The sequence below is a fragment of the Equus quagga genome, chromosome 10 (genome assembly GCF_021613505.1).
Source record: "Equus quagga isolate Etosha38 chromosome 10, UCLA_HA_Equagga_1.0, whole genome shotgun sequence".
In the NCBI taxonomy this organism is placed as follows: Eukaryota; Metazoa; Chordata; class Mammalia; order Perissodactyla; family Equidae; genus Equus; species Equus quagga.
Window position 1 is genome coordinate 16,128,008 of NC_060276.1, and position 24,285 is coordinate 16,152,292.

The following is a 24,285-nucleotide window of genomic DNA, read 5'->3' on the forward strand; positions in this document are numbered from 1 at the left end:
CTGAACCCTGATTGTTAGGGTCTCCGTAAATCCTAGAAAGACAAAAAAATCTAGTTCTGCTACTTGTTCTTCAGGACTTTTCCTAATACGTCTTGTTGAAGCTAAAGATGCTTGTAAAATGGAGATGAGTATTTCTCACTAAATATATGAACTCTCATTGGAGATTCTCTTTATTTTTACGCCATTGTTTGTGTTTTTTCATTTCCTTTTGGCCTAGTGCATCCAAATGGATGATGTGAATAAGAAATCGGCCCCTGCAGACAAAGACCAACAAAATCGAGGGATTTAAGAAATAAGCAGACATCACAGAGGTGAGAGCATACAAATTGGGAATGAAAAAACGTGTTTCTTTTTCCCTTAAATATTGGCCCAAACTCCACTTGAAAGAGGATGCTTCAGTGTCTCCATACTATTGGTTCTTTTTAAAATCGGGCGCCAGAGTGCCCGGGCCAATGCCATCGAGGAAGGCGCCGGGCCCCCTGGAAACGCTCCTCCCCTTTGGAGGAGGTTTGCCGGGCGGGGCTCCCACGCATGCTCCGTGTCCGTGGGCCCATTGGCGCGGCCGCCGCGCGCGTGCGCAGGACCCGATGGATGCCCGGACGCGGAAGACCCGGCCCGGCGGAGGTTCCCGCTTTGGAGCGTGGGAGGCGGAAGAGGCGGCAGGTTGTAGATTTCGGTCTTGGCCCCAAGGGGTTTCCCCGGGCCATTAGACCCCAAGAGAGGAAGAGGAGGCACTGCAGCGGCAGCTGACGGGCTGGACCCCCCACCTGTCCTCCAGGCGGGGAGGGGGGCAGGGAGGGAACCACTGATCGCAGGGCTGAGGAGCCTCCGGGACCGGGTCCCGGAGCATGGGGGCTGGACCAGGGCCCCAAGCATGGAGAGCTGGAGCCGCCGAGGCCGTCTGGCCGGGCCCTTCCGGATTGTCAGCTCCTCCGTGCTAGCGCTGCCCGGGCAGCCGCGGCGTCTGTAGCCCGGCCCCGCTTAAGGTCGTTGGCCGAAAGATAGCAGCATGAGTTCCGCCGCTGCCTAGTTTCCTTCCCCTCCTTCTCTTCTCCCTCTGTCCTCCTTCTCCTTCCTCTCTCCTCTTCCCCATACCTCGTCCTTCTTTCCCTCCCCCGTGCTCCTCTTTTCCCTCCACCTTGCCCTCTTCCTTCCCCTCTGTCCTCCTTTCCCCCGTCTTTCTCTTTCTTGCCCCCTTCTGCCCTCCTCCTTTGACCCTCTCTGTACTCTTGCTTTTCCATCTATCCTTTTTCCCTCCCTCTTGCTTTTTTCCCTCCTCCCTTCATCCCTGTCTTTCCTTCACCCTCTTCTTTTATTCTGTCACCCTCCACCACAAGCTCTCGCTCCTCCTCCCCTTTCTCACTGTCATCCTCTCTTCCTCATCCTCATCCTCCTTCCCTCCTCCTCTTCTTCCTCCTCTCCTGCTTTTCTCCGCCCCAGCCCCCGCCCCTAAGCCTCCGCCCCTTAGCCCCCGCCCCCAGCTGCCAGTCCCCAGCAGCCCAGTCCTGCAGTGAGAGTCTTGGGAGTCCATAGCTAAGCACCAGGAGCCGAGCACTGTCCGCTGTGCCTGGCTGCAAGTTTCGACATGGCTCAGGAGAAAATGGAGCTGGACTTTGAGCCTGACACATCTGATGGGGCCACCCTGAGGAGATCCAACAGCGCTCCCCTGATCCATGGGCTCAGGTGAGCAGGGTTGGGGAGGATGGAGTACAGGCGTTCAGGGGCTCCTCGCCCCCTGCAAGCAGTCTTCCTTCTCTAAGGTGAGAGTTAGAGGTCGTTTGGACGCTCCAAACTGAGGGGTTGGGCGTGTGTTTGCTTGACAGTGACCTGGGTCCCAAGGTGGAATGAAAGTTTGACCCCAAACTCTGGGCAGTGTGGGGAAAACGGGCCCCTCTCTTCCTGGGGCTCTGTCGGCCCACTTTAAAAGGAACTACAAGAAGCTTCTGGCTCTTATAACAAGTTGCTTGCCCTGCCTGATTTACACCACTGAATGTCAGACTGAAGCCCCTGGAACTAGACTTGCAACTTGACACCTGTCTCTAAGAGCTGCTGTTTCGAAGCTCAGTTTAGGAACTCTGGCATTAACAGAGGTTTACTTTCATAAATCACAATTTATCTGATAACTTGTAATTAAATGGCATGTTCATGTCATATTAAGTGATTCAGATTTGCTGTAATGTTTTCAGATCCTAAAACTGCCTAAAACGCATTCCAGTGAATAGGAAAAGAAGGGTGGCATGTAGCTTAGGTCAGTGAAAACACAGATTTTAGAAAACAATGGAAAGAATTGACCCTTGAATTTTAGTGGTAGAGTCTTGTGTTTTCATGTGAATAAGTCACCAGAGAGGCTATTTTAAGGTAGAATTGTGCGATAGTGAAGGATAGGTTGGCAGACCTCCTGAGCCTATTACATTTCACTTTTATCAGTAGATAATTCATCTTAGGTAGAGAGCCAATTTATGCGACCCTGTAGAAATGGAATTAGTCCAAATAAGGGGATGGGAATAGAATTAGCCAAAAACGTTAATCAAGCACAGGGAAGGCAAAGAAAGAGGTAATTCTTGTCTAGCTAACTGATTATAATATCCATATTTTGGGGGAAAAATGGATTGACTCTTTTTCTTTTATTAAATTTTGAAACTGAGGGGCTGATGGAGTGACTTTGCTTTCCTAATGCTATCCTCAGTTCTACATTTATTTTTGATACTGTAGGAATGAACTGGTCTTTTTTGGTTGTCTTTTTAAATCTGGTAAGCAAGCAATTGCTAAGGACAAGTCAATCCTGTTGACCTGCATTTAGACTGTTGTAGAAATAACATACTGTGTTTTGAATCACGATTTAAGTAATTACTTGAAAGGGAGCATGATGTGACAGAAGAAGGGGTGAGGAGCCCAGGCCCAGTCCCGATTTTCTCCCTGACTGGCTCTGATCATGAATGAGTCACTTAGCCTTCCTGAGTCTCTGTTTTCTCATTAAAATTTAGGAGGGCTGGATTAGGTGATCTCAGTGGTCCCTTGAAGCCCGATCCAGTTCAATCCTGAAAATCCTCTTGACCTCTTATCATGGGCATGGTACTCTGCTAGGCACTGCAGGGATTTTATACAAAGATGAGCACAACACCTCTACCAAGGGGTTTGAGACACATGCACGCTTTTCTTTAATAAAAGGTAAAGTCAGTGTCTCAAGAAGCATCTCATTTCCCATCGTGCCCTTTGGGTTCAAAGGAGGGAATGACTGCATTAGATTTGCGGAATGAAGAGAGGCTTCATCATGGAGGGCATGGCACTTGAAATGGGTGTTGAAGGAGAGGAAGGATTTCGACAGATGGTGGTGGGAGGGAGGGCATTTGAGGCAGAAGGGGCAACATGAGCAAAACCCCAGGTATGTTTATTCAGTTGAACTGCAGGGTCCGAAGGTAGAACACACGTTTAGGGCAGTAGTGTGAGACGTGCTGATGGGGCTCATATTGTAGAAGAGGGACCCCCAGCCCTTCTCACGTCATGGCCCACACAGAAAGCAGTAACATTCGCAGATCCCCTGGGGTAAACAGATGAGGCTGCTGGTGTCTGGTGGTAACCGGTTTGGGGGCGTGAGCTCTGGCCAGAAACAGCTGGAGGCAACTGGCCTGGAGCTCCGCCCCATACCTCTCCTTGCTGCCCCCCTGGCCACGGAGGAGATCAGTATCTCAGCCAACCTGTAACCCACAGCACACCACTGGAGAAGCTCTGACGAGGACGGTGAGGAGTTTATTCACTGTATGGAATGAGGAGCCATTGACGATTTCATTGTTAACTAGAGAACTGGCTTTAATTTAGCCAAAGGATATCTTAAATGAGGAGACATTAATAACTTTATTTTTATTTTTCAGTGACCTTTCACAGGTTTTTCAACCTTATACGTTTAGAACTCGGAGGAATAGTACAACGATCATGAGCCGTCACAACTTGGTAAGTATAGAAGTAAGTATCCTTAGTGGTTTGGATTAGGGGAAACACTTCCAAATGTAGTTCTTTCTTACGATGATATGCTATGCACAATTGTTTACAAAAGAAAAGAATATCTTCCTTATCTTGTTTATCGCTTATGCTGGGGCCGTTTTCAGCTTTTGGTGCAAAAGGAGACCTGGTTAAAAATTTTCTTGGTTGTGGGACTTTGTATTTTTAAGAACCCTTCATTGTTTTTTGTCACTGCTTGCATCATGGTTGTGAGATAAGTCAGGATTAACTTCTAGTCATAGCTGAGAACTGGGGTCTTTATTTGTCCTTTGATGCGAGAATCACTTTAATGGTAGCAGAGTATGTATTTCTGCCACTTATCTGTTGGACAGTGCTGTTTATCCAAAGACTCTTTTCATATGCTTGTGCTTATAGTCTCAGTAGAGTTGCTGATTGTGACTGTTCCATCTAGCCAGAGCTGTCGGGGATCCCCTCATTCATTGGTCATGTTAGGAGAAATTATGCTGAGGTTTTTATAGAGTAGCACTTCCTATGTGGAGCCCACTTATCCAGTAGCTGCAGCTCTCTCGAAGACATCTGAAATATAAGCAGACAGACCTCTAAATGGCTGAACTAGATTTCCATAGTCTGCGCACAAAGGTTCATCAGTTTATTTATAGGAGAGTCTTTCTGACCCCTGAATCATGTAAAATTTATGCACAGTAATAATAAGCTTCCAACCCAGTAGTGTGTGAGAAGCAGCAAATTGGAAGAGGTACATCTGGGTTAAAGGTGTACTGATAGCTGCTAGCGGGGGAGGAGAGGGGAACACTGAAAAGTAGACAGAGGTTTTTAAAAAATTAGTCTGTGGCTTAGTCTAAGGCCTAAGAGCCTGTTAATAGACCCTGAGGGTGTCACTGGCATAGAACCGGAAGATAATTGACGTTCTTAAGGAGACCTGGGTCATTAACCTTTTCTTAAATTATAGTCATACCTACACTTGTATGGTATTTTCATGTTACAAAGTACTTTCACACGTTTAATTCTCATAGCATCCCCTGTGAAGTATGCAGGGCAAAAGATGTTTTTCCCAATTAAAAGAGGCAGCAGCTAAGACAGCCGATAGGAGTGACTTGCTCAGAATCACACAGTTAGTAAGTGCCAGAGCTGGGACTGGAATAGAGGTGTTCCAGTGCCATTCTGTTTGGTAAAATCTGTTTAAGAAAGGGAAAAATATAACACTTTTAAGAAAGATATCCAGCTGACTAAAAATAAGGGAGAAATGTCAGCTATCTGGAGATTTGCTTCGCTTTACCTCCTTCTTTGAGGATGCTAGAAAATACAACTACTTATTTTTGCTGAAATATATGAAAAATGTTTCTACAAGTTACACAGCTATGTTTCTGATACCAATAGCATAGCAAAGGGAAAATGAACTTGCCTCTCTACTCTTCACTTTGCTCTTTTCTAAGATGTGAAGATTCTTATCAACTCTCTCTAGGCTCACCTCTCCCAACTGCCTGACAAATACCCTTTGCTCTGGCTGCCTGAAATACCTAGTTTGCTGCGGGGGCCATGTTGATTCAGTGCTCTTTGTTGATCCCTAGGCTATCCTTCATCCCATCCCCTTCTCCTTTCCAGCTTTCTGGTTTGGCAAGCCTTCCACAGCACCCTTTGGGTGCTTCTATCATAATATTGATGACATCAAAAACATTATATCACAGTGTACTCTATAAATCTTAATACACTTACCTGTGTCCCAAATTAACCTGCAGAAAGTAAGGTGTTGGTGAATGAAACACAAAGGAGGGACTGATGAAAGAGAGATGCAGAAGTAGAGTCTTCCTGCTTTGACAACTGATTGGATGTAAAGGCAGGGAGAAGGAGGACTCAAAGTGACTGAAATTTTGTTTCTTGGTGACCAGGGGAAAAGTGTTGCCTTTATTACAGATCAGGGAGATTGAAAAGAATTGGCCGTTTGAAGGGACAGAAGGTAAATTCTTTCTGGGTATGTTGGGTTCATGGTGCCACCGGCCCCATGCTGTTCTCCAAAGCAATATTCTAAATCTTTTTTTAAAAACTCTGCAAGCTTCCTATCTCACCACCTTTCCCTCTCGGCAGATGACCGTTCTCGCTTCACAGAGAAGGCAGGCACCTATCTTCTGTAAATGTCAACTTTCTTCTCCTTAAAATGTCTCTTCTTCACTGGCTCTTTTCCCCCCACCTTCTTCTCCCGACTCACACATCTAATAACTGGAACACTAACTATTCTTTTTCTCATGGGCCTCTCTTTCCCTTTTTTCCTTTCCCCTCTCCGAGCCTTTTCAAAACTTAATCTACACTCAACTGCCTCTAATTCCTCGTTTCCTAATTTCTTGCTGACTATTCAGCCAGTTTGTAATCTCGCTACTTCTACCACCGCTCCATTAAAAAACTGCTCTTGCCAAAGTCACCAATGCCCACTTGATTTCCAATGTCAGGGGCCTCTTTTCTTATCCCGCTTGAGCTCTTTGCTTTACTTAACACCACTAACCAGCACCTCTTTGAAGTTCTTGGTTTCTTTCTCAGCCTATTCGTTACTCTTGTTTCTGGTACTCGACAGTTTTGCTCCTCTCTGTCCCTCTTTCGAGTCTACTTTCCACTTCTGTCTAAAATTGACAACTTGTACGTCATGTAGATACAGCATCTAAATTTCTGACTTTCTCTGCAATCAGCTTTTGGCAATACTTACTTTGGCTTTCCTGATTATTGCACTGTCTTTGGGGTTTCTTTTGTTCTCTGCCAGACACATCCATACTGTCTTTCACGTTGTGCTGTTAGAGTCTTTCCTGCCTTAGTTACTTGCCTAGTAGCTTCGCGTTTTTCAAATGACCTTATTAAGAGTTCACCAGTAAATGTGTTACTTTCATAATGGAAAAAAGTAACTTTTAAAAGGATTTTACTGGTAAAGTTTTTCTTTTCTTTTCACAGCCTAGAAGAGGAAAAAGTAAAAGAAAGGGGTGGGTAATGAAGGGATATCTTTTGAGGTAAACTCATATTTCAGTGGATAATTTTTTAAAATTATACCTGAATTAGCCTTTGCCTAAAAAACTTAGAACAGTTTATTACCATTTTATACTACTCACTACATTAATATTCAAAAAGGTTTTATAGGATAGGACAACTTGTAAAAGGATAATTGTCTTACTTGGTTTTTTAGTATTACCAATTCACCTGCATTTCATCAGGGAATAAATAGTAGTTGTTTACATTATGGCTATTAGAACCCTATAAAATCTCTTGATAGGAATTGTTTTCTACATTTTGTGATCAGATTATGATTATCTTGAAGAAACGTGATTTGGCCCCCAAATCATTTCAGCTTTGTGTTATTAAAAAATGATTATCTAAGGAAAAGCAGCAGTTATTTTTTAAAATACACCTTGCCTTCCACATTGATTTTTCTTAACTAGTAAGGTTTGTGATGATTTGTGTGTTAGTGGTCACATTTTAGAACTAATTTAGATCATGCAAACCAGATCTCCTTATTGCAGTTTTAAAGTATTTTCGATGAACATTAATCATAGTCGAAATGTTAGACTGAGCTTATTAGCCTGTCTTCCTCTGTTGCTACATTGATAATAAAACTGAGTAAATCAGTTTTTTCTTTCCCTTCTTATCTAGTTCCTTATTTTAGGTAAGTGGGGTAATGGATATTTCCAAGGCCTGGAGTCTTTTTTTACATAAACGTACACAGCTCTGCGTTCATTTGGGAAAAGTGTTAAAGTCAGTGTGTGTCTAGCGCCAGATGGTGCTTTGAGGTTGGACACCTGGTGTACTTTCTAAAGACTGAATGTACTGCCTCTAGTGCGTTGATGTTCAGTGATTTAAAGAGCTAGGTTGCTAAGAAGAATATGAAAAATTATCCGAGAAGAGGTTGTACACCGGTACTCACAACAGACTGCTACTTTGTGATTCAGAAAATAGTAAATGTTGATTTTTTTCTTTCCAGCTGCTGTCATCCTCACCTAATCGCGTTCCTAGCAGCAGACTACATCAGATCAAAAGGGTAAATTGTACTTCGTAGCTCAGATCTACAACTTTCTGAATTTGACATATTGATTTTATTTTCATTGTGAAGATTTCGACATTAGAAATGAATCAGGCTGCAACTCTGGCTAGTTGTAGACAGATTAAAATGCTTCTGAGTATGCTGATCAAATGCAGATGTGGCATGGGTGACAATCTTCGAATGTTAGTTCTGCTTTACTTTGATTATGTCAGATGAAGTAGAAAAGTCTTTTTTATTGTCTTTGAAATAGAGAACTGTGTGGATAAATATTATGTTTTCAGCACATTTGTCTTTGCAGGAGGAAGGCATGGATATGATGAACAGAGAAACTGCACACGAAAGGTGAGTGCTTCACAAGAACAGGGCATAGCCTAATGTATGCCTTGTTTGTGAGCACTGATGGCATTTCATTTTTGTTTGTTTTAGGGAAGTGCAAACAGCAATGCAGATAAGCCAGTCATGGGATGAGAGCTTGAGCCTGGTAAGGTTTTCACGTTTGCTTGCTTTTTATTTTCTAGAAACCTTTCTGTTGTCCGTTGGCTTCATTAATTTTTTCGTACGCTTCTGACCCTTCTGTTTCCAAAGTTCTGTTCATTGCTGATCTCTGCTTTTCCACCAGAATATTAGATTGCTACTTTTTAGAGTCTGTACATTTGTACTCTAAAAATGTAGGTGTGTTTGAGTAGTAAAGAAGCACTGTGATGTGCTGAATTGTGAATTATGAGGAGCTAACACTTTATGTTTACAGAGTGATAGTGATTTTGACAAGCCAGAGAAATTGTATTCTCCTAAAAGGATTGACTTCACTCCAGTGTCTCCGGCGCCATCACCCACCAGAGGATTTGGAAAGGTAGGCTTGTTAACAAGATATTAACTCTCTTACACTGAGCCGTTTACTCTCTAAAACACACACAGGAATCCCCTCACTTTTAAAGAAGCCAATGACTGGAAGGAAAATTAACGAAAGTCTATGATAGTAATTTGAAAAAAAAATACTATGTATATTCTCTCATGTATATATATATATATATATATAAACAGCTAGGAAACATTAAGGATATTGTTTCTGCCTTTTTGAGAAGAACCTATTGGAAATCTGAGCACTAGAACTATTTCAATATTAAATATGTTTTTTCTAGCAATGTTTTTCACCATCCTTGCAAATGTTCGTGAGCAGCAGTGGGCTGCCACCAAGTCCCGTTCCTAGTCCGAGACGCTTTTCCAGGTAAGTGAACCTGCTTTGTAAGTATGGTTGAAATGCTATTCATGAAATTTATCTCTTCGATGAACTTTTTCCCCAACATTTTATTCCGGAAATTTCCAAACAGAGAGCAAAATTGAAAGAACTTCACAGTGAACGTCCATATGCCTGCCACGTATATTCTACCATTAACAATTCACCAGATTCATTTTTTGAGACTTAGTGCCAGTTTATATTCAAAGGGCACGCGCACACACACACACACATCCTTTATAAGGATAAGGAAAAATTTAAGATTGTAAACCAGTCAAATCCAAATAACTTTAATAAGGTTTATCTTTGTTTTAAAACTGTCGTGGATATTTTGTCTTATAGAATGATTTTTAAAAATAGCTTAATGGGGGGCCGACCTGGTGGCGCAGCGGTTAAGTTTGCATGTTCCACTTCGGCGGCCCGGGGTTCACCCATTCGGATCCCGGATGCAGACATGACACTTCTTGGCACGCCATGCTGTGGTAGGCATCCCACATATAAAGTAGAGGAAGATGGGCACAGATGTTAGCTCAGGGCCAGTCTTCCTCAGCAAAAAGAGGAGGATTGACAGTAGTTAGCCCAGGGCTAATCTTCCTCAAAAAAGAAATAAATAAAAATGAAAAAATAGCTTAAGGGGCTGGCCCAGTGGTTTAGCGGTTAAGTTCACATGCTCTGCTTTGGTGGCCTGGGGTTCGCCCGTTTGGATCCCAGGCACAGACCTACACATTGCTTATCAAGCCATGCTGTGCAGGCATCCCACATATAAAATAGAGGAAGATGGGCACAGATATGAGCTCAGGGCCAGTCTTCCTCAGCAAAAAGAGGAGGACTGGCAGCAGATGTTAGCTCAGGGCTAATCTTCCTCCAAAAAAAAAAAGTCTTAAAATACCATGTTATTCGAGATTGCCATATGCTAGGTCAGATCACGCATTGGTATATCAGTTACTCAGCCTACAACACAGGCATTTTCCATTTCTCCCTATATGACTGTCAATTTTATTGATTTATTGGTGGGCTATATTTATCTTGCATCTTAGAAGTATTTCAAGTCATCTCATTTGTTTATTCTTTGAAGCAGGAGGAGTCAGAGTCCAGTCAAGTGCATTAGGCCCAGTGTTCTTGGTCCTCTTAAAAGAAAAGGTAAGTGTCACGCTTCTGATGTTAAACCTAGTCGAGCTTAAATTACAAATTAGAATTTCTGTCTGAAATTAGTTCAAGGCATGACTCCTTTTTTCTAAAGAAATGTGAAATATTCTTCCCAATGTGTGCTTTACTGATTCCAGATTTTGTAAATTAGTTATTTGATACTGTCTGTATGTTATTACACTTCATAACTAAATCTTATTCATATATTCATGTTATCAATATATATTCCAAAAATTTTGCCTCTCAGTGATCTGAATATAAAAGAGATGCAAGTTGATATGTTGCAGAAATAAATGCTTATGTCATAGCAAATAGGTCTGTAAACATGCTGTATACTCAAATACAAGCCACCACCAAATTACACCTCGGGAAAGAGAATTGCCTTATATTCAAGTCTCCTTAGGGTTTTTGATATAATGGGATGCTCTCTTAATTACCTTATTTTGAACCACAAAGCACTAAACTAAAATGATCTCATTCAATGCTAGTTTTGGATGCTTATAGAGGGGACCTGATAGAGTCTATTAAAAAAAGGCAAAGAGGGGCCGGCTCCATGGCCGAGTGGTTAAGTTCGTGCGCTCCGCTGCGGTGGCCCAGGGTTCGGATCCTGGGCGCGGACATGGCACTGCTCGTCAGGCCACGTTGAGGCGGCGTCCCACATCCCACAACTAGAAGGACGGGCGACTAAGATATACAACTGTGTACAGAGAGGGGGTGGGGAGATAAAAGCAGAAAAAGAAAAAAAGAATGGCAACAGTTGTTAGCCCAGGTGCCAATCTTTAAAAAAAAAAAAAAAAGGCGAAGAAATTTAACACCGGTTTAGTCCTTATTCCTGGGGCTGTGACCACATAGTTGCAAGTGTTGGATGGCATTTTAAATAAGAGTTTTAACAAAAATTTTCCAAAAGCAGTTCAGTAAGTGATTTCTTTGTGCAGATCACCTTCAGGGCCAGTAAACAAATCAGATCTCCTAATGTTAGGTAAACAGATGCTTGTGGCTTTGGTACAAACTTTCCAGTGATACACAGATTCAAAAAGTACTGTGATTCACACGACTTTAAAGATGGTGTGATCTGGAAAATAGATCCTGATACAGTGACTATAGTTGTATTTAGTGAATACATTTTATTTTATAAACCAATAGCCTTTTTCCTTAATGCTATAAGGAATTATTTAGAATCCTAAGAACCTTCTGAGGAGCTATTACATGAAAATAACACAGGGGAATTAAAGCTATTATTATTGTTGTTATTATTATTAATTTTAAATTTGTTGCAGGAAGTTGCAACAAAATTGCAGAAAGTGTAATTAGTATGGTTGTTTAGTTTCAAGGCTATTCCAAAATATACCAGCAGATGGAGGGGTTCTTTGCTAAAAAGGGCTGAAGCCTTTTGCTGATGAGGTGGAGTTGAAAGATGGCAGCACCTTTTAAAAGCTGCATATTAAAGTATGGGAAGAGCAAATAAAAATACCACCTTTCCTGAATTTCAGCAATTTTCGGAATAGCTCAAGAGGAAAGATAATATGAGTTTATTGATAATATGGAAAAAAATGAATGTGGCATTCGTTCTTCGTTGATCTTTTTCCATCACTAAGAATGTTGTACAAGTTTAAGTTCATAATTACTAATTTCCTAGTGGAGTATAGTGAGGCCCATGAATTAAATTTTCTTTAATATTCCGTCTAAGGCTCAGATAAAGAGCTTCAAACCCAAGGTGTGTGCACGTTGTAAATCATAGCTTCGTTGGAAGGGGGCTTTTTCCGTCTAATCTGCGGTTGTGAGTCTTTGCACTTCTAGTGCTAAAATGTTAAGCATTATTCCTATTGATGCAAAGTTTTTCTGTTAACCAGTTATGAGAAAATCTATAGGATTGAGGTCACCACCAGTACAATAGCAATTTTCTGAGTTGATTAATAATTGCTGTTGGGGCCAGCCCGGTGGCGCAGCAGTTAAGTTCGCACGTTCCGCTTCTCAGTTGCCCAGGGTTCGCCAGTTCAGATCCTGGGTGTGGACATGGCACCACTTGGCATGCCATGCTGTGGTAGGCATTCCATATATAAAGTAGAGGAAGATGGGCACGGATCCTAGCTCAGGGCCAGGCTTCCTCAGCAAAAAAGAGGAGGACTTGCAGTAGTTAGCTCAGGGCTAATCTTCCTCAAAAAAAAAAATTGCTGTCAGTTACAGATGTGCTTTCAAACTTACATTTTTTTTTTTTTGAGATAATGAAAGCCTTTATTTGTCCTATTAAGACACTAGGCCATCAGAGTCTGCCTCAGAGGAACACCTGGGAGCACCTTCTCTCTCTGGTCTTCTTCTCTGTTTTCCACTCCCATCGACCCCTAATTCTTTTTCTCCATCTGCCCATCTCCTAGTGTCCTAGCTCCCAATTGCAAACTTACATTTTTAATCTTCATTTTCACTAAGTAGCCCAAAGCAACCTTTGATTTATATGCTCTTTATCAGACTGCATGCTTTTTAACCAATTTAACTTCAACTCAGGAAGTGTTCTGATATTCAAATATATAAAATCAGTAGTCTTTACTAATTGTCCAGCATAAATGATTATCTGCTAGGGCCTTCAGCTGTTTGGGGATACTTTATTTCTACTATGCTTAGCTTTGATTCATTCTGTCTAATGCCATCGGTGTTTTACTCTTCTTTTGAAGAACTTGACTGTGTCTGTAGCTACAGATAATCTTAGGGCTGCTGACTTTTTGGTTGAGGTTCTGTGGAAGTATATTTCTTCCACGTTAAAGCACGTGGAAAAATAGCCTTCAGGGGCCAGCCTGGTAGCGCAGCGGTTAAGTGCACACGTTCCGCTTCCGCAGCCTGGGGTTCACCAGTTCAGATCCCGGGTGCCAACATGGCACCGCTTGGCATGCCATGCTCTGGTAGATGTCCCACATATGAAGCAGAGGAAGATGGGCACGGATGTTAGCTCAGGGCCAGTCTTCCTCAGCAAAAAGAGGAGGCTTGGCAGCAGTTAGCTCAGGGCTAATCTTCCTCAAAAAAAAGAAAGAAAAATAGCCTTCAAGTAATGGCTTGAAGACGTATTCTGAGCCTTGGTTAAACAAAGATTACCCCATTTTAGCACTAGGCCTGTATCTGTAAAATCGTTTTACAGCGCCATCCTGTCTTTCTGTTGTAGGTGAAATGGAGACCGAAAGCCAGCCTAAGAGGCTCTTCCAAGGCACTACCAATATGCTGTCTCCGGAGGCTGCGCAGTTGTCTGATCTCAGTTCATGGTAAAGAATGACATGAAATCAAAAGGGTGTTAGGATATGATCCATTTAAAAAGAGCCACATTGAAAGTATATTGGTTCATTTAAAATATATTCAAGTTTTTATTGTGCTCTGTAGAGGGGAAATCTCCATGGAGGTGTAGATAATGTGAACACACAGATCATTTGAAAGTCATGAGTGCTTCCTTTGTATTTTTTTGGCACCTTTACCTTCGTTCCTAGCTCCCGTCAGGTCAGCCTTTCTCAGTAGATGCTAACGGTATGGGAGAGTGTCAACAGCTGGATGGCATGAGAAAGTTCCTGGGTTGCTGTGGGTAACGTGCATCGACTGCAGCTGCTCTGCCTGCGTTTTGTATTACCCCCTTTTGACTTAGCAGAGCATACCAGCATTCTCTTAAGCATGGCATTTTGTAAATGGCATTATCTGTTTTATAAAATCTGTTTGAAAATTTGGGGGTATTCCGTCACGATAGTAACTAAGCTTTCATTTTTATGGTAACGCTTCCTGATTCCTGTGGTCTATTCACATAATGTTTCTTAGTCTTACTCCTCCTAGGTTAGGTGTCCAACTTAAGGCCCTTTAGTGTTTTTGTGCTAGAGTTCACTTCTTTTCCAGTCCCTGAAGTTGAGCACTTGAATGCTGACATACATTTTGAAAGGAAGGGGAAAGGATAGTAGCAGTGGCTAGGGGATATTTTGAAATCTTTTAGTACATTCTGATGAACTCACTGAGCACCCGTGCTGTACACACAATTGTGTAGTGCCTTTCAGAACTTGTTTCCCTGAGTTTTATAGCTGAAGGTCTATCTTAAGAGCTCACGAGGGCATTCACTTTAAAAATAAAAGGATCGGGGCCAGCCCCATGGCCAAGTGGTTAAGTTCACATGCTCCGCTGCGGCGGCGCAGGATTTTGCCGGTTTGGATCCTGGGTGCGGACATGGCACTGCTCATCAAGCCATGCTGAGGCAGCGTCCCACATGCTACAACTAGAAGGACCCACAACTAAAAATACACAACTATGTACCGGGGGGCTTTGGGGAGAAAAACGAAAAATAAAATCTTTAAAAGATAAAATAAAAATAAAAGGATGGTGCCCTCTAAATGGGAGAATTGTGTAAGACACTTATACGGTATCAAGATTGATGATTCCTTCCTTCCAAGTCACTTATTCATTGTTTTGTGTAGGATAACCTGTACTTCTAGTTGACCAAGAAGTCACATATTATTCTACTTTATTAGACTCGTTGATCAGCACTGTTCTAACCTTGGAACAGATGCCTTTTAGATTGTTCTAGCTATTTTCAGCCCTACAGTCTTTCTCATCTCTCTGTCCTTGGTAGCTCAGTGTGCTAATTTTGGTACAGAGTGCCTTTCCAGGTATGTAGATGATTGCAAAGAGAAAACTTGTCAAGCTTGTCAAGAGGACTAGTGGATGAAACTCTATACTTAGTGGAAACTGCATATCACTTTTATGGTAAAGTGTTTTAATATAGGCACATGACGTTATAAATAGATCTGCTTACCCAGTTACTAACGAAGTAACCAAGTTAGGTAAAAGATACGAAGGCATTTTGCCAAGCTGAAAACATACAAGGTGAGGTGATTTTTTTTTCAAATATTGCCTTAGGCTGACTATGCAGGATGCCATAAAACAGTTCATACGAATAAAGAAGGAAGGAAAGAGAAGGTATGGTATTTACCAAGGGTCCTCTCCCCTCGTTCAGACGTTTATTCCTCTGAGCAGCACAACCTGAGCTGTGGATGGTGGTGGCTGTGGCGAGGCTTCTGTTTCTGTTGCTACCACTCCCATTCTCCATAGACCTGTCACTGCCTATGAGAGCCCGGGGAACATCGACATTGGTGATGAAGGATGTTTTTGATCCAAATCCACAAAAAGTTTTGCCTTACACTGGACAGGTTTACTTTATTCACAGCCGCTCATAGAGTGCAAGCAAGCCAACATATGGCTTAAGTAATATGTTAAAAAGAAATTTATTGCTCAGAATTCACAAAACTAAGTATCAACGATATGTAAGTAATTAAACATTCAAATGATGTTTTTAGTAAGTTTGTAGTATCTGGACTTCTGAGGATGTTAAAGCTTAAAATTGCACTAAGATTTTTGGGATACCTTATATACTAATATTGCTGACATTTATGTCTACAACTAAGATTTTAAATATGAGTTATTCTTGATATGTAAAAATTGGATCCTGCTTTCACAGAAACTTTTTTTCTGTCTCTTTAATGCAGTTTCATTGATCAGACATCCATATTCTTAGAAATGAGGAGAGAGGCAGGAACTAGGTGTGTTCTGGTTTTTATTGCCAAAGATAGCAATCTACTTGATAACGAAACTAAGGAAAACAATTTTTATACCATTTAGGGAGCAGAAAAAGTATCAGGTCATTAGTAGATGTTATCTCATCATTTAAATCGTGATAGTTTATTCCCTGCCCCACCCTGCAAAGAAAATACCGGCCCCGTGGCCGAGTGGTTAAGTTTGCATGCTCTGCTTCGGTGGTCTAGGGTTTCGTGGGTTCGAATCCTGGGTGCGGACATGGCACCACTCATCAGGCTACGCTGAGGCAGCGTCCCACAAGCCACAATTAGAAGGACTCACAACTAAAAATGCACAACTACCTGGGGGCTTTGGGGAGAAAAAGGAAAAATAAAATCTTAAAAAAAACAAACTCTAAAGTTTATATACTACATAATCATCTTTAAAATCTGACGTCTTTGAAGTAGAAATTAAATGTGAAGTTTGATTATGGACTCATTTGGACTTTGTGTCCAGTGTGCCAACTGCTGCCCAAAGAAATAGTAGGTCTACTCCTTATGTCATATTTTTTACTAAATGAAAATTCTGAAATCTTTGCCAGTCAAATCTGGGGAATATTGCACGAATTACGTCATTCCACCTTTAGTCCGTGTGAACATCAAGAGTTTGAATATAGCCTGGAGATCCATCTTTGCATGGGGCTTTGATTCTTTTGCATCTTGGGAACTCTTATTCTTCTTCTCCTCCTTTTGGGAATAAAACTACCTGTGGCATGCTATAGAAAATCAAGGAGTTTTCAGGGCTATTAACCATGTAGTGAAGATTAAGTGGTAGTCTTTTGCTCTTACAGAAAAGGAAAAAGTCTCCCATGAATTTTCTTGCCCAGTGCATCACTGTTAACGTGACTGCTAATTTAACCTTTATGGTTTTATTTTAACATTTTTCATTCGATTTACCTTAGTGACTGTAACGGTTTTTTTTAAAGATTGGCATCTGAGCTAACAACTGTTGCCAATCTTCTTTTTTTTTTTCCTGCTTTATCTCCCCAAATCCCCCCCCCATACATAGTTGTATATCTTAGTTGCAGGTCCTTCTAGTTGTGGCATGTGGGACCCCTCCTCAGCGTGGCCAGACAAGCAGTGCCATGTCCGTGCCCAGGATCCGAACTGGCAAAACCCTGGGCCGCCACAGCGGAGCGCGCAAACTTAACCACTTGGCCACGGGGCCGACCCCTGTAACATTATTTTTAATGTTATGTGTGTCATGCCAAGAAAATTTCATAGTGAATGTGTGATGTACAAAGAATAAGATTTAGTCATAATGTATTTAATAATAGAAATGTAGACATGTAATTTGAAGATGTCTATGTGAGCAGCTTAGACATTGGTGCAGATACTTTTAAACTCCTCTCCCCAAGGTGACTATGGAAATGATCATATTTAAACGTGTGATCTTAAAAACTTAGAAGTTGGGGCTGGCCCCGTGGCCGAGTGGTTAAATTCTTGCGCTCTGCTTCAGCGGCCTAGGGTTTTGCCGGTTCAGATCCTGGGTGCGGACATGGCACCGCTCATTAGGCCACGCTGAGGTGGTGTCCCACATGCCACAACTAGAAGGACCCACAACTAAAAAGAAAATATGCAACTATGTACTGGGGGGATTTGGGGAGGAAAAGCAGGAAAAAAAAAAACTTGGAGGTTGTACGGAAAGATAATGCTGGGCCTTCCTAAGGTAACACAGTAGAGACCAGGGAAGATACCCTATGGATCAGTTTAACCTACACCAAGGGATAGGAGGATGCTGCGTAGTCTTACCTTATGCCACAATCTGTGCTGGGCTTGATAGGGCCGTGGCTAATTTCTAGTGCATTTACCTGCCTGCCATTAATCTAATGGCACCCATTTTATTGACTGGACAGAGCACTAAGTGGCTCAACCACATGAGGTGATAGCACAAGTCACACTGGCCATCCTAGTTTTGTTGTTATCATTTGAATGTTTTAATGATTCTCTTATTCTTTCACCCTTAGTCTTTTTAGACAGAGGGCGCTACTTTAACGGTCACAAGTACTTTTGGTTGTGTGGTTTATATATTGTCTCAATATGTGTATTCAGTGGCTGGGATGAATTAGTTCATTTTTGATTCATGTGCTCCTATATTCAACTTGAATTGTCCAGGTCCTTTGCTTCCCTACCACTGTCTGGCTTTGGGCCATCAACCTAAGCCTCATTAGCACCTCCATCAGAGCTTAAGCTAGGAAAGAAAGAAGAGAGAACCTCAGATTGGAACATACTTTGTTGCTTTTTGAAGCCCTGGTGGAAGGTTTAATAGCAGACACTGTGAAAATCACTTTTATCCGGTGACCTCTCTATGGGTTAAAAAAATCCCGTAAATCTTGTTTTACACGGATATACTAACAGTGGGTAATTTGTGGCCCTTAGTCTCTGCTTCCATAACCACGTGTAGTAGTGCCAGATTAGTTAGGACAGAAACTAGATTTTAGTTTAGTGAAATGTCTGGTTAAAGGTTTACCAAGTTCTGAATCTAAATTGCACTCGAGACTAAATGTAAGTATGCTATTTTTCTGTTAATGAACAAAATTTTATATATGTTTATATTTAATAATAGGGAAGAAATTCTTGAAAAGATATGAAATGTTCAGATTTATATATTTTTTCTTGGTAACTTCTTGCTAACTTCCCCATTAGCTTATTTCTCTTAAGGTAACCAATAGTGTTAGATGACAGATTTCTCTGCATGAGTCATGTTCTGTGTTTTTGAGTGAATACAAGATTCACCTAAGCAAACAGGTCTTATTACAAATGGAATCTTTTAAACTAGGGCTCACTATAGGTCTAGTGGTTGGGATAAGAAAGTCTTTATTTATATTCAGATTATCTGCTTGGTGGCCAAATTTTAATCTAAGCCTATTTCTTCCTGCCAAGTAGCACAGAGCGTGTCCTTCGGCTGCCCAGCCAATATGTGCTTTGGGAAAGTAAATTCATTTTAATATTAGTCTAGGCAAAATGCTGCAGGAGGAAAAATCACATATGTTCCAAAGGGAAATATAAAGGTCTTTTGATTTTCCAATGTCTTAGATTATCTGTGCAACTTTCAGTAGTTTGAATAATTCATAGTTTAGACCCATTTTGCCATTTGGTTGAAGAAATACCAGAACCAGCTAAATTTTCCGAATTTCTTACTTAAAAGGGCTATTATTAATGATGCATTTGACAGCAGTGAGTGTAGAGTAGGAGTACTGTGGCGTATACTGTTTCCATTTTTATTTTTACTTTTCCAAAGCCTATTTGTATTCTGTCTCCACCTAAAACAATCCAGAGGCAGTAGAAAGAAATGACGTTTTGAAGAAAAATAGAAGCGAAGCAGGGGGGAAAAGTTATATTTCATTGAGGGTGGTACGGGGCCCAGAAACTTCCAAATGTACCATAGGTTGCTTAATACTGGAAATACATTAACTTGGAAATTCATAAAAATGATAATACTAGAGACTCATAATGTTTAGCCTCAGAGCACGTTAGACCAGGATGGGCTTTTGGAGAGGAGCTAGTGACATACTTAAACTAGAACTCATATTTCCTGATTCATAATTTCTTTTCCAATTCTATGCTTTGTTTCCTTTTTAAAAATAAAAAGTGTGTCTGTGTCTATCCTAAAACTGCCTGACTACCTCTCCAGCTTTGTCTCTCACCGTGTTCTCTTTACTCTGTACTGCAGCCACACTAGCCTGCTTTTGGCTTCTAGAAATACCCTTGCTTCCTCCCAAACCTTACCTAGTTAATGCGTACTCATCGTTCAGATGACAGCTCAAATATCCTTTTGGGGGAGCCTCAGTCCTCCCTATACCTCCAAATTAGATCAGGTTACCCAAGTTAAATACTCTCAGAGCCCCTTGTATCTTCCTTTATTGCTTTGATCACGTTATAGTTCTATGTTTATTAGCAGGATTATTTAAATGTCTGTCTCCTGCACTCTACTGTAAATTCAATGAGCGCAGAGACCACATCTGTCTTTTTTTAATGATTGGCACCTGAGCTAACAACTGTTGCCAATCTTTTTCTTTTTCTGCTTTTTCTCCCCAAATCCCCCCAGTACATAGCTGTATATTTTAGTTGTGAGTCCTTCTAGTTGTGGCACGTGGGACGCAGCCTCATCGTGTCCTGATGAGAGGTGCCATGTCGGCGCCCAGGATCTGAATCAGCAAAACCCTGGGCCACTGAAGCGGAGTGCATGAACTTAAGCACTCGGCCACAGGGCCAGCCCCCATATCTGTGTTATATACCATTGTATTTCTAATATCCAGCATCTTCCCTGAACTTAGCAGGTACTCAGTAAATATTAGAATAAATGAATGAGTGGATTTGGGCCAAATTAGAACATAGAGCTTATATGCTGGATTGATGGGAGTCAACTAGGAAGGCAGCCTACTGCCAAATTGTGAAGGCTTTTAATTGTGAATGCTGAAATATGAAGCCAGACTTATGAGGCAGGTGGAGTGATTGTTGGGAGCTGTGAGGGCCTGGGCTGGGTGAGTAGGGTGTCCCTGGGCTGGGTTATAGAGGCTCTGATGCCCAGATCAGGAGTTTTAGTGAAAGGATGGGAGCGGAAGCCAGTTGTCGGGATTAGAGAGCAATGGACTGCGAAAGTATTGAGTCTATAGATATAGAGCATTTCTTTAGAAGGTTAACTGGATAGTAACTAAAGGCATCAAAGAAAGGAGTCTTTAGAGATAGCAGAGAGACCTTTAGGTTTTGAAAGCAAGAGGAAAGGAAACAGTTTAAGAAATTCATAAAATGAGAGGAATATAAAAGGCAAATAATGGAGGGGGAAATTAGAAGAAAATGTTTGAAGTGAAGGCCTGTTGGCAGTGGGGAAGTGGGAAATCTCGAGCAGTTGAGAGACTTTGTTCTGAAGTCGAGGAACCGTGCAGCAGTGTACTTGATAGACTGCTTCAGACGGTCCGAGGCCCCTCCATGAGGAACCATTCCTCTTACTCCGAGGCTGATGGGAAGATAAGAAAATAAATGTAAGGGTAGAAATCTCTTGAGCGGAGGGTAAGGGAAGTCCCTCATGAAAACCCTGACCTGTGCAGAGGAGTGCTTATTGTGTGTTGGACATTCTGGTGCCTCCAGGAGAACACTCAGGTGATACAGAGCCTTGAGTGTCTTATTTGGGATTTCCGTGACTTTGTCCTTTTGCAGGTATCCGAATATCGTACGTTATGTACTTCATTGCTGTTGCTTTTATGCTTTTTATTATTTACAAATGCTGTACTGATTTGTGAGTTCTTGAAACTGTGTTGTTGCATGTTATGTTTACCTTTACCCTGATAGATGCATCTGCTTATAATTCTTTTTGCTTTGTCCTCAGTTCAGATATTTTGGATGGCAGTAGTAGCAGCAGTGGCTTATCCTCAGACTCACTGGCTAAAGGCAGCACAACCGCAGAGTCTCCAGTAGCATGCTCCAATTCATGCTCTCCGTTCATCTTGATGGATGATCTCTCACCCAAGTGACTTACCTATTTCTGATTCAGTGTTTTAACTGCTGTTTCCTACATAAAATATTCAGTGAGGAACGCAGAGAACTTTGATCCATAATGAGGATTAAAGTGTTACAGATTGAAACCTCTTTGATGCCGTTCTTTTTTGGCATCTCTCTTCTCTAAAGTTCAATTTTACGAGTGTAGTGACCTTACTTATGTCTCTTTGCTGATCTCATTTTAGATCTAGTGACTAAATCTCAAATACTCACTTTTGATTGCTTAGAGAATATATATTTTTTTCTCAGTGCCTCAAAGAGCACCTATTTTAGAGTCTATATGTTTAAGGAAAGCACTGATAATGTATTTTCAATAATGGTTCTTTTTTCCAACAGTTGATATGACAGCTAGAGTTGATCAGAAGTTCTCTTGCTTGAGAGATTTTGTTTTTGCTCTCTGTTGACTACGTAGTTTCAAACCTCTTTATTTCACAGTAATAGATGAATTGCTTTCGATTATATCAAATTTTTATTTTTCTGCATCAGCTTAAAGTACATTATTTTGTTTCCCTTTCCTGTTTGAGCTGCTTACTTGCCATTTCTCACAGAGGGGAAGAAATAGTTGCTTTCATTACTATCCATATCGCTTCTTTGCTGTTGGAGTGTCTGACATGAGGATTGATTTTAGTGCCGAGAATGGAAATGGACTTACAGGATGCCTGGATTAGTCACCACAGATTCTTATGACTCAGCTACCACAGTTGACATTTTTCTCCCCAGACCTGTTGCCCTAAGGAATATATAAAATATTGTTAATGTTTCTAGGTGGTGTTATCAAGGAGAAGAAATTCCTGCCTTGACCAGATGTGTGGAGCATCTACAAATGAATGAATAATGTTATTTACACACAAACCACTGTGTAGGAAAGCATACATGGAGCTTGACAGCTTGTCTTGGGTGGTACTGTGGGGCCTGAGGCGCCTTGGGGTATAGTCATAAAGATCTGTACCATGATGTAGGATAGACAAGGGGGCTCTATGTGTGTGATTGCCACATACTGTTTCAATTGCTGCTTTTTGCCAATTACTTTTTGTCATTGGATGCGTTCGTTTTGTCATGTGGTGAGTGGTGCCGCCGACTGTGTTTTGGTTACGTGTTGCCACCAGAATCAGAATCCAGTTCCTGTTCACGCTGCCTTATAGTAAGGGCAGTTGAATATTTACGAGGAAGCTTTTAGGAGCTGAAAAAGTCAATGTTATTGTGCATCCTGCTTTTTAAGAAGCTGTTTGAGCTGTGAACAGTGTACATGATAGTAAGTCTGAGGTACCATAAGTTATTTAACTTTTAAAAGAGGAAAATCCTGACAGAGCTATTTAAAAAACCTGAGTGTAATCTATTGTTGTGTTATTTATTATTTAAAAGTGTGTAGAAATGTCTGTTGTGATAGATTTTTTTAGTGTTCAGGCATCATGGTTGGCTTGTCTGTATTTAATATATGAAATTTGCCTACTAGGATCATACTATTCCATTTTTAAATGAATGTAAGAAAAGAAAACTACTGCATTTGTGTCTTTTGAAGGCAAAGATCCTTGAATGTTACAGGAATATGATGTGCTGCGGGTACTCACAGGCTAGTAATGCTGTGTGGCTTGAAGGGAAACCTATTCTCTTTGAGTCATGAGAGCGCTTTCCTTAGCTTGTTGTAAGTGGTTCTGTTACAGCATCAGATGTGTTGTTGGTTTTAAATCGTCATAACCGCCATAATGGCCATTAATGGCTTTATTTCTTGTATTGCTTTCACCTATGCAAAGTCCATAATCTTTCAAACCTAACAGAAATGTATATATTATGAAGATCGTTCCCTAGTATGCCACCGTAAAGAAAAATTATTTCGATGGTATTCAGTGTATTTATTCTGTTTGTGAAAGAACCATGTTAAGATGTTGCTGCCTATGTCATACTGAGAGATGGTTTTATCTTACAGGATATTTATCCACCTTTGCTCTACTGTCTTCTTTGCCTTAAAGGGACACTTTTGGCCATCCTTTTTTGGCTCTAATTTAGGACTCTTTAAGAAATAACCTTTGGAATGTGATGATATTTAAATTTATTTTTGAAATTCAGTGGTGGGGTAGAATTGGGACAGGAAAATGAAATTGTTCCAGTAGTATGAGAACTAGGAGGCAAGATGATTCGCTTTATTGTTTAAACCAAGGTTCATTTTTGTTGTTTAAATTGACTAGAAAGTTAAGTTTGTGCAGGAATTGTTTTGAAATAAATAAAAGATAGAGATGCTAATGTTCAGATGAGCTTTGTTGACAGTACCACTTTATTTTTATATAAAGTCTAATATTTGAAAAGTGATCATTGTTATAAATTAAAATTCTCTCTTCCTATTCTAATATTATATGATATGTCAGGCTTCTATTTGGAAACAAGTACAAGAGACGATATGATAAGAAAATCCTATAGATGCTTTTTTTGCTTGACTGACTTATATAATCACTGTGTTTCACGATAATTGCTTTTGGAATAATAGGAAGTTTTGTGAAATGCTGACTTTGTGTATATCTTAGAATGCAAATTTAATAAAGTGTGTACACATGCATAAAATTCTGTAAAAGTTTTTAAAGTCTATTTCTTTTCTATTTATTAGTAATTATTTTCTGCCTCCATATCTCAGTATTGCAATCTGTGTGTCTAATTGCAGTCAAGTTTGGAATCAAAGGACATCAGGACCACAAAAGCACTAACAGCTGTACTGAAGTTTGGGCTGTTTCCCAAAACAAAGAGAAACCTCTCCACACGATCTGTCAAATTTTAAAGAACATTTTGTAGAATTTGATAATGTAGAGGTTCTTGCCAAGACCACACATATTTCTTACTTATTTCCAATTTAC

At 41.0% G+C, this 24,285-nt stretch overlaps 1 protein-coding gene and 1 non-coding gene across 5 annotated transcripts; both read left to right on the forward strand.

The window, feature by feature from the left end:
• Positions 1-601: 601 nt before the first annotated feature.
• Positions 602-24,001, forward strand: PABIR2 (PABIR family member 2). Of its 4 annotated transcripts, none has more exons than XM_046673486.1 (10): positions 602-1,683; positions 3,870-3,960; positions 7,928-7,984; positions 8,286-8,329; positions 8,414-8,468; positions 8,736-8,837; positions 9,127-9,212; positions 10,297-10,361; positions 13,516-13,612; positions 21,276-24,001. In XM_046673486.1, exons 1-10 carry the CDS (start codon positions 1,586-1,588, stop codon positions 21,418-21,420), a joined length of 840 nt encoding a protein of 279 aa, XP_046529442.1. In that variant the 5' UTR covers positions 602-1,585; the 3' UTR covers positions 21,421-24,001. The 4 variants fall into 4 exon arrangements, with proteins under 4 accessions (XP_046529442.1, XP_046529443.1, XP_046529444.1 ...); XM_046673487.1 differs by having other exon boundaries at positions 10,300-10,361; XM_046673488.1 differs by having other exon boundaries at positions 3,870-3,948.
• Positions 16,603-16,742, forward strand: LOC124246248 (small nucleolar RNA U109). Its single transcript, XR_006890451.1, has one exon. It is a non-coding gene; the product is annotated as a small nucleolar RNA U109 (small nucleolar RNA).
• Positions 24,002-24,285: the final 284 nt, after the last annotated feature.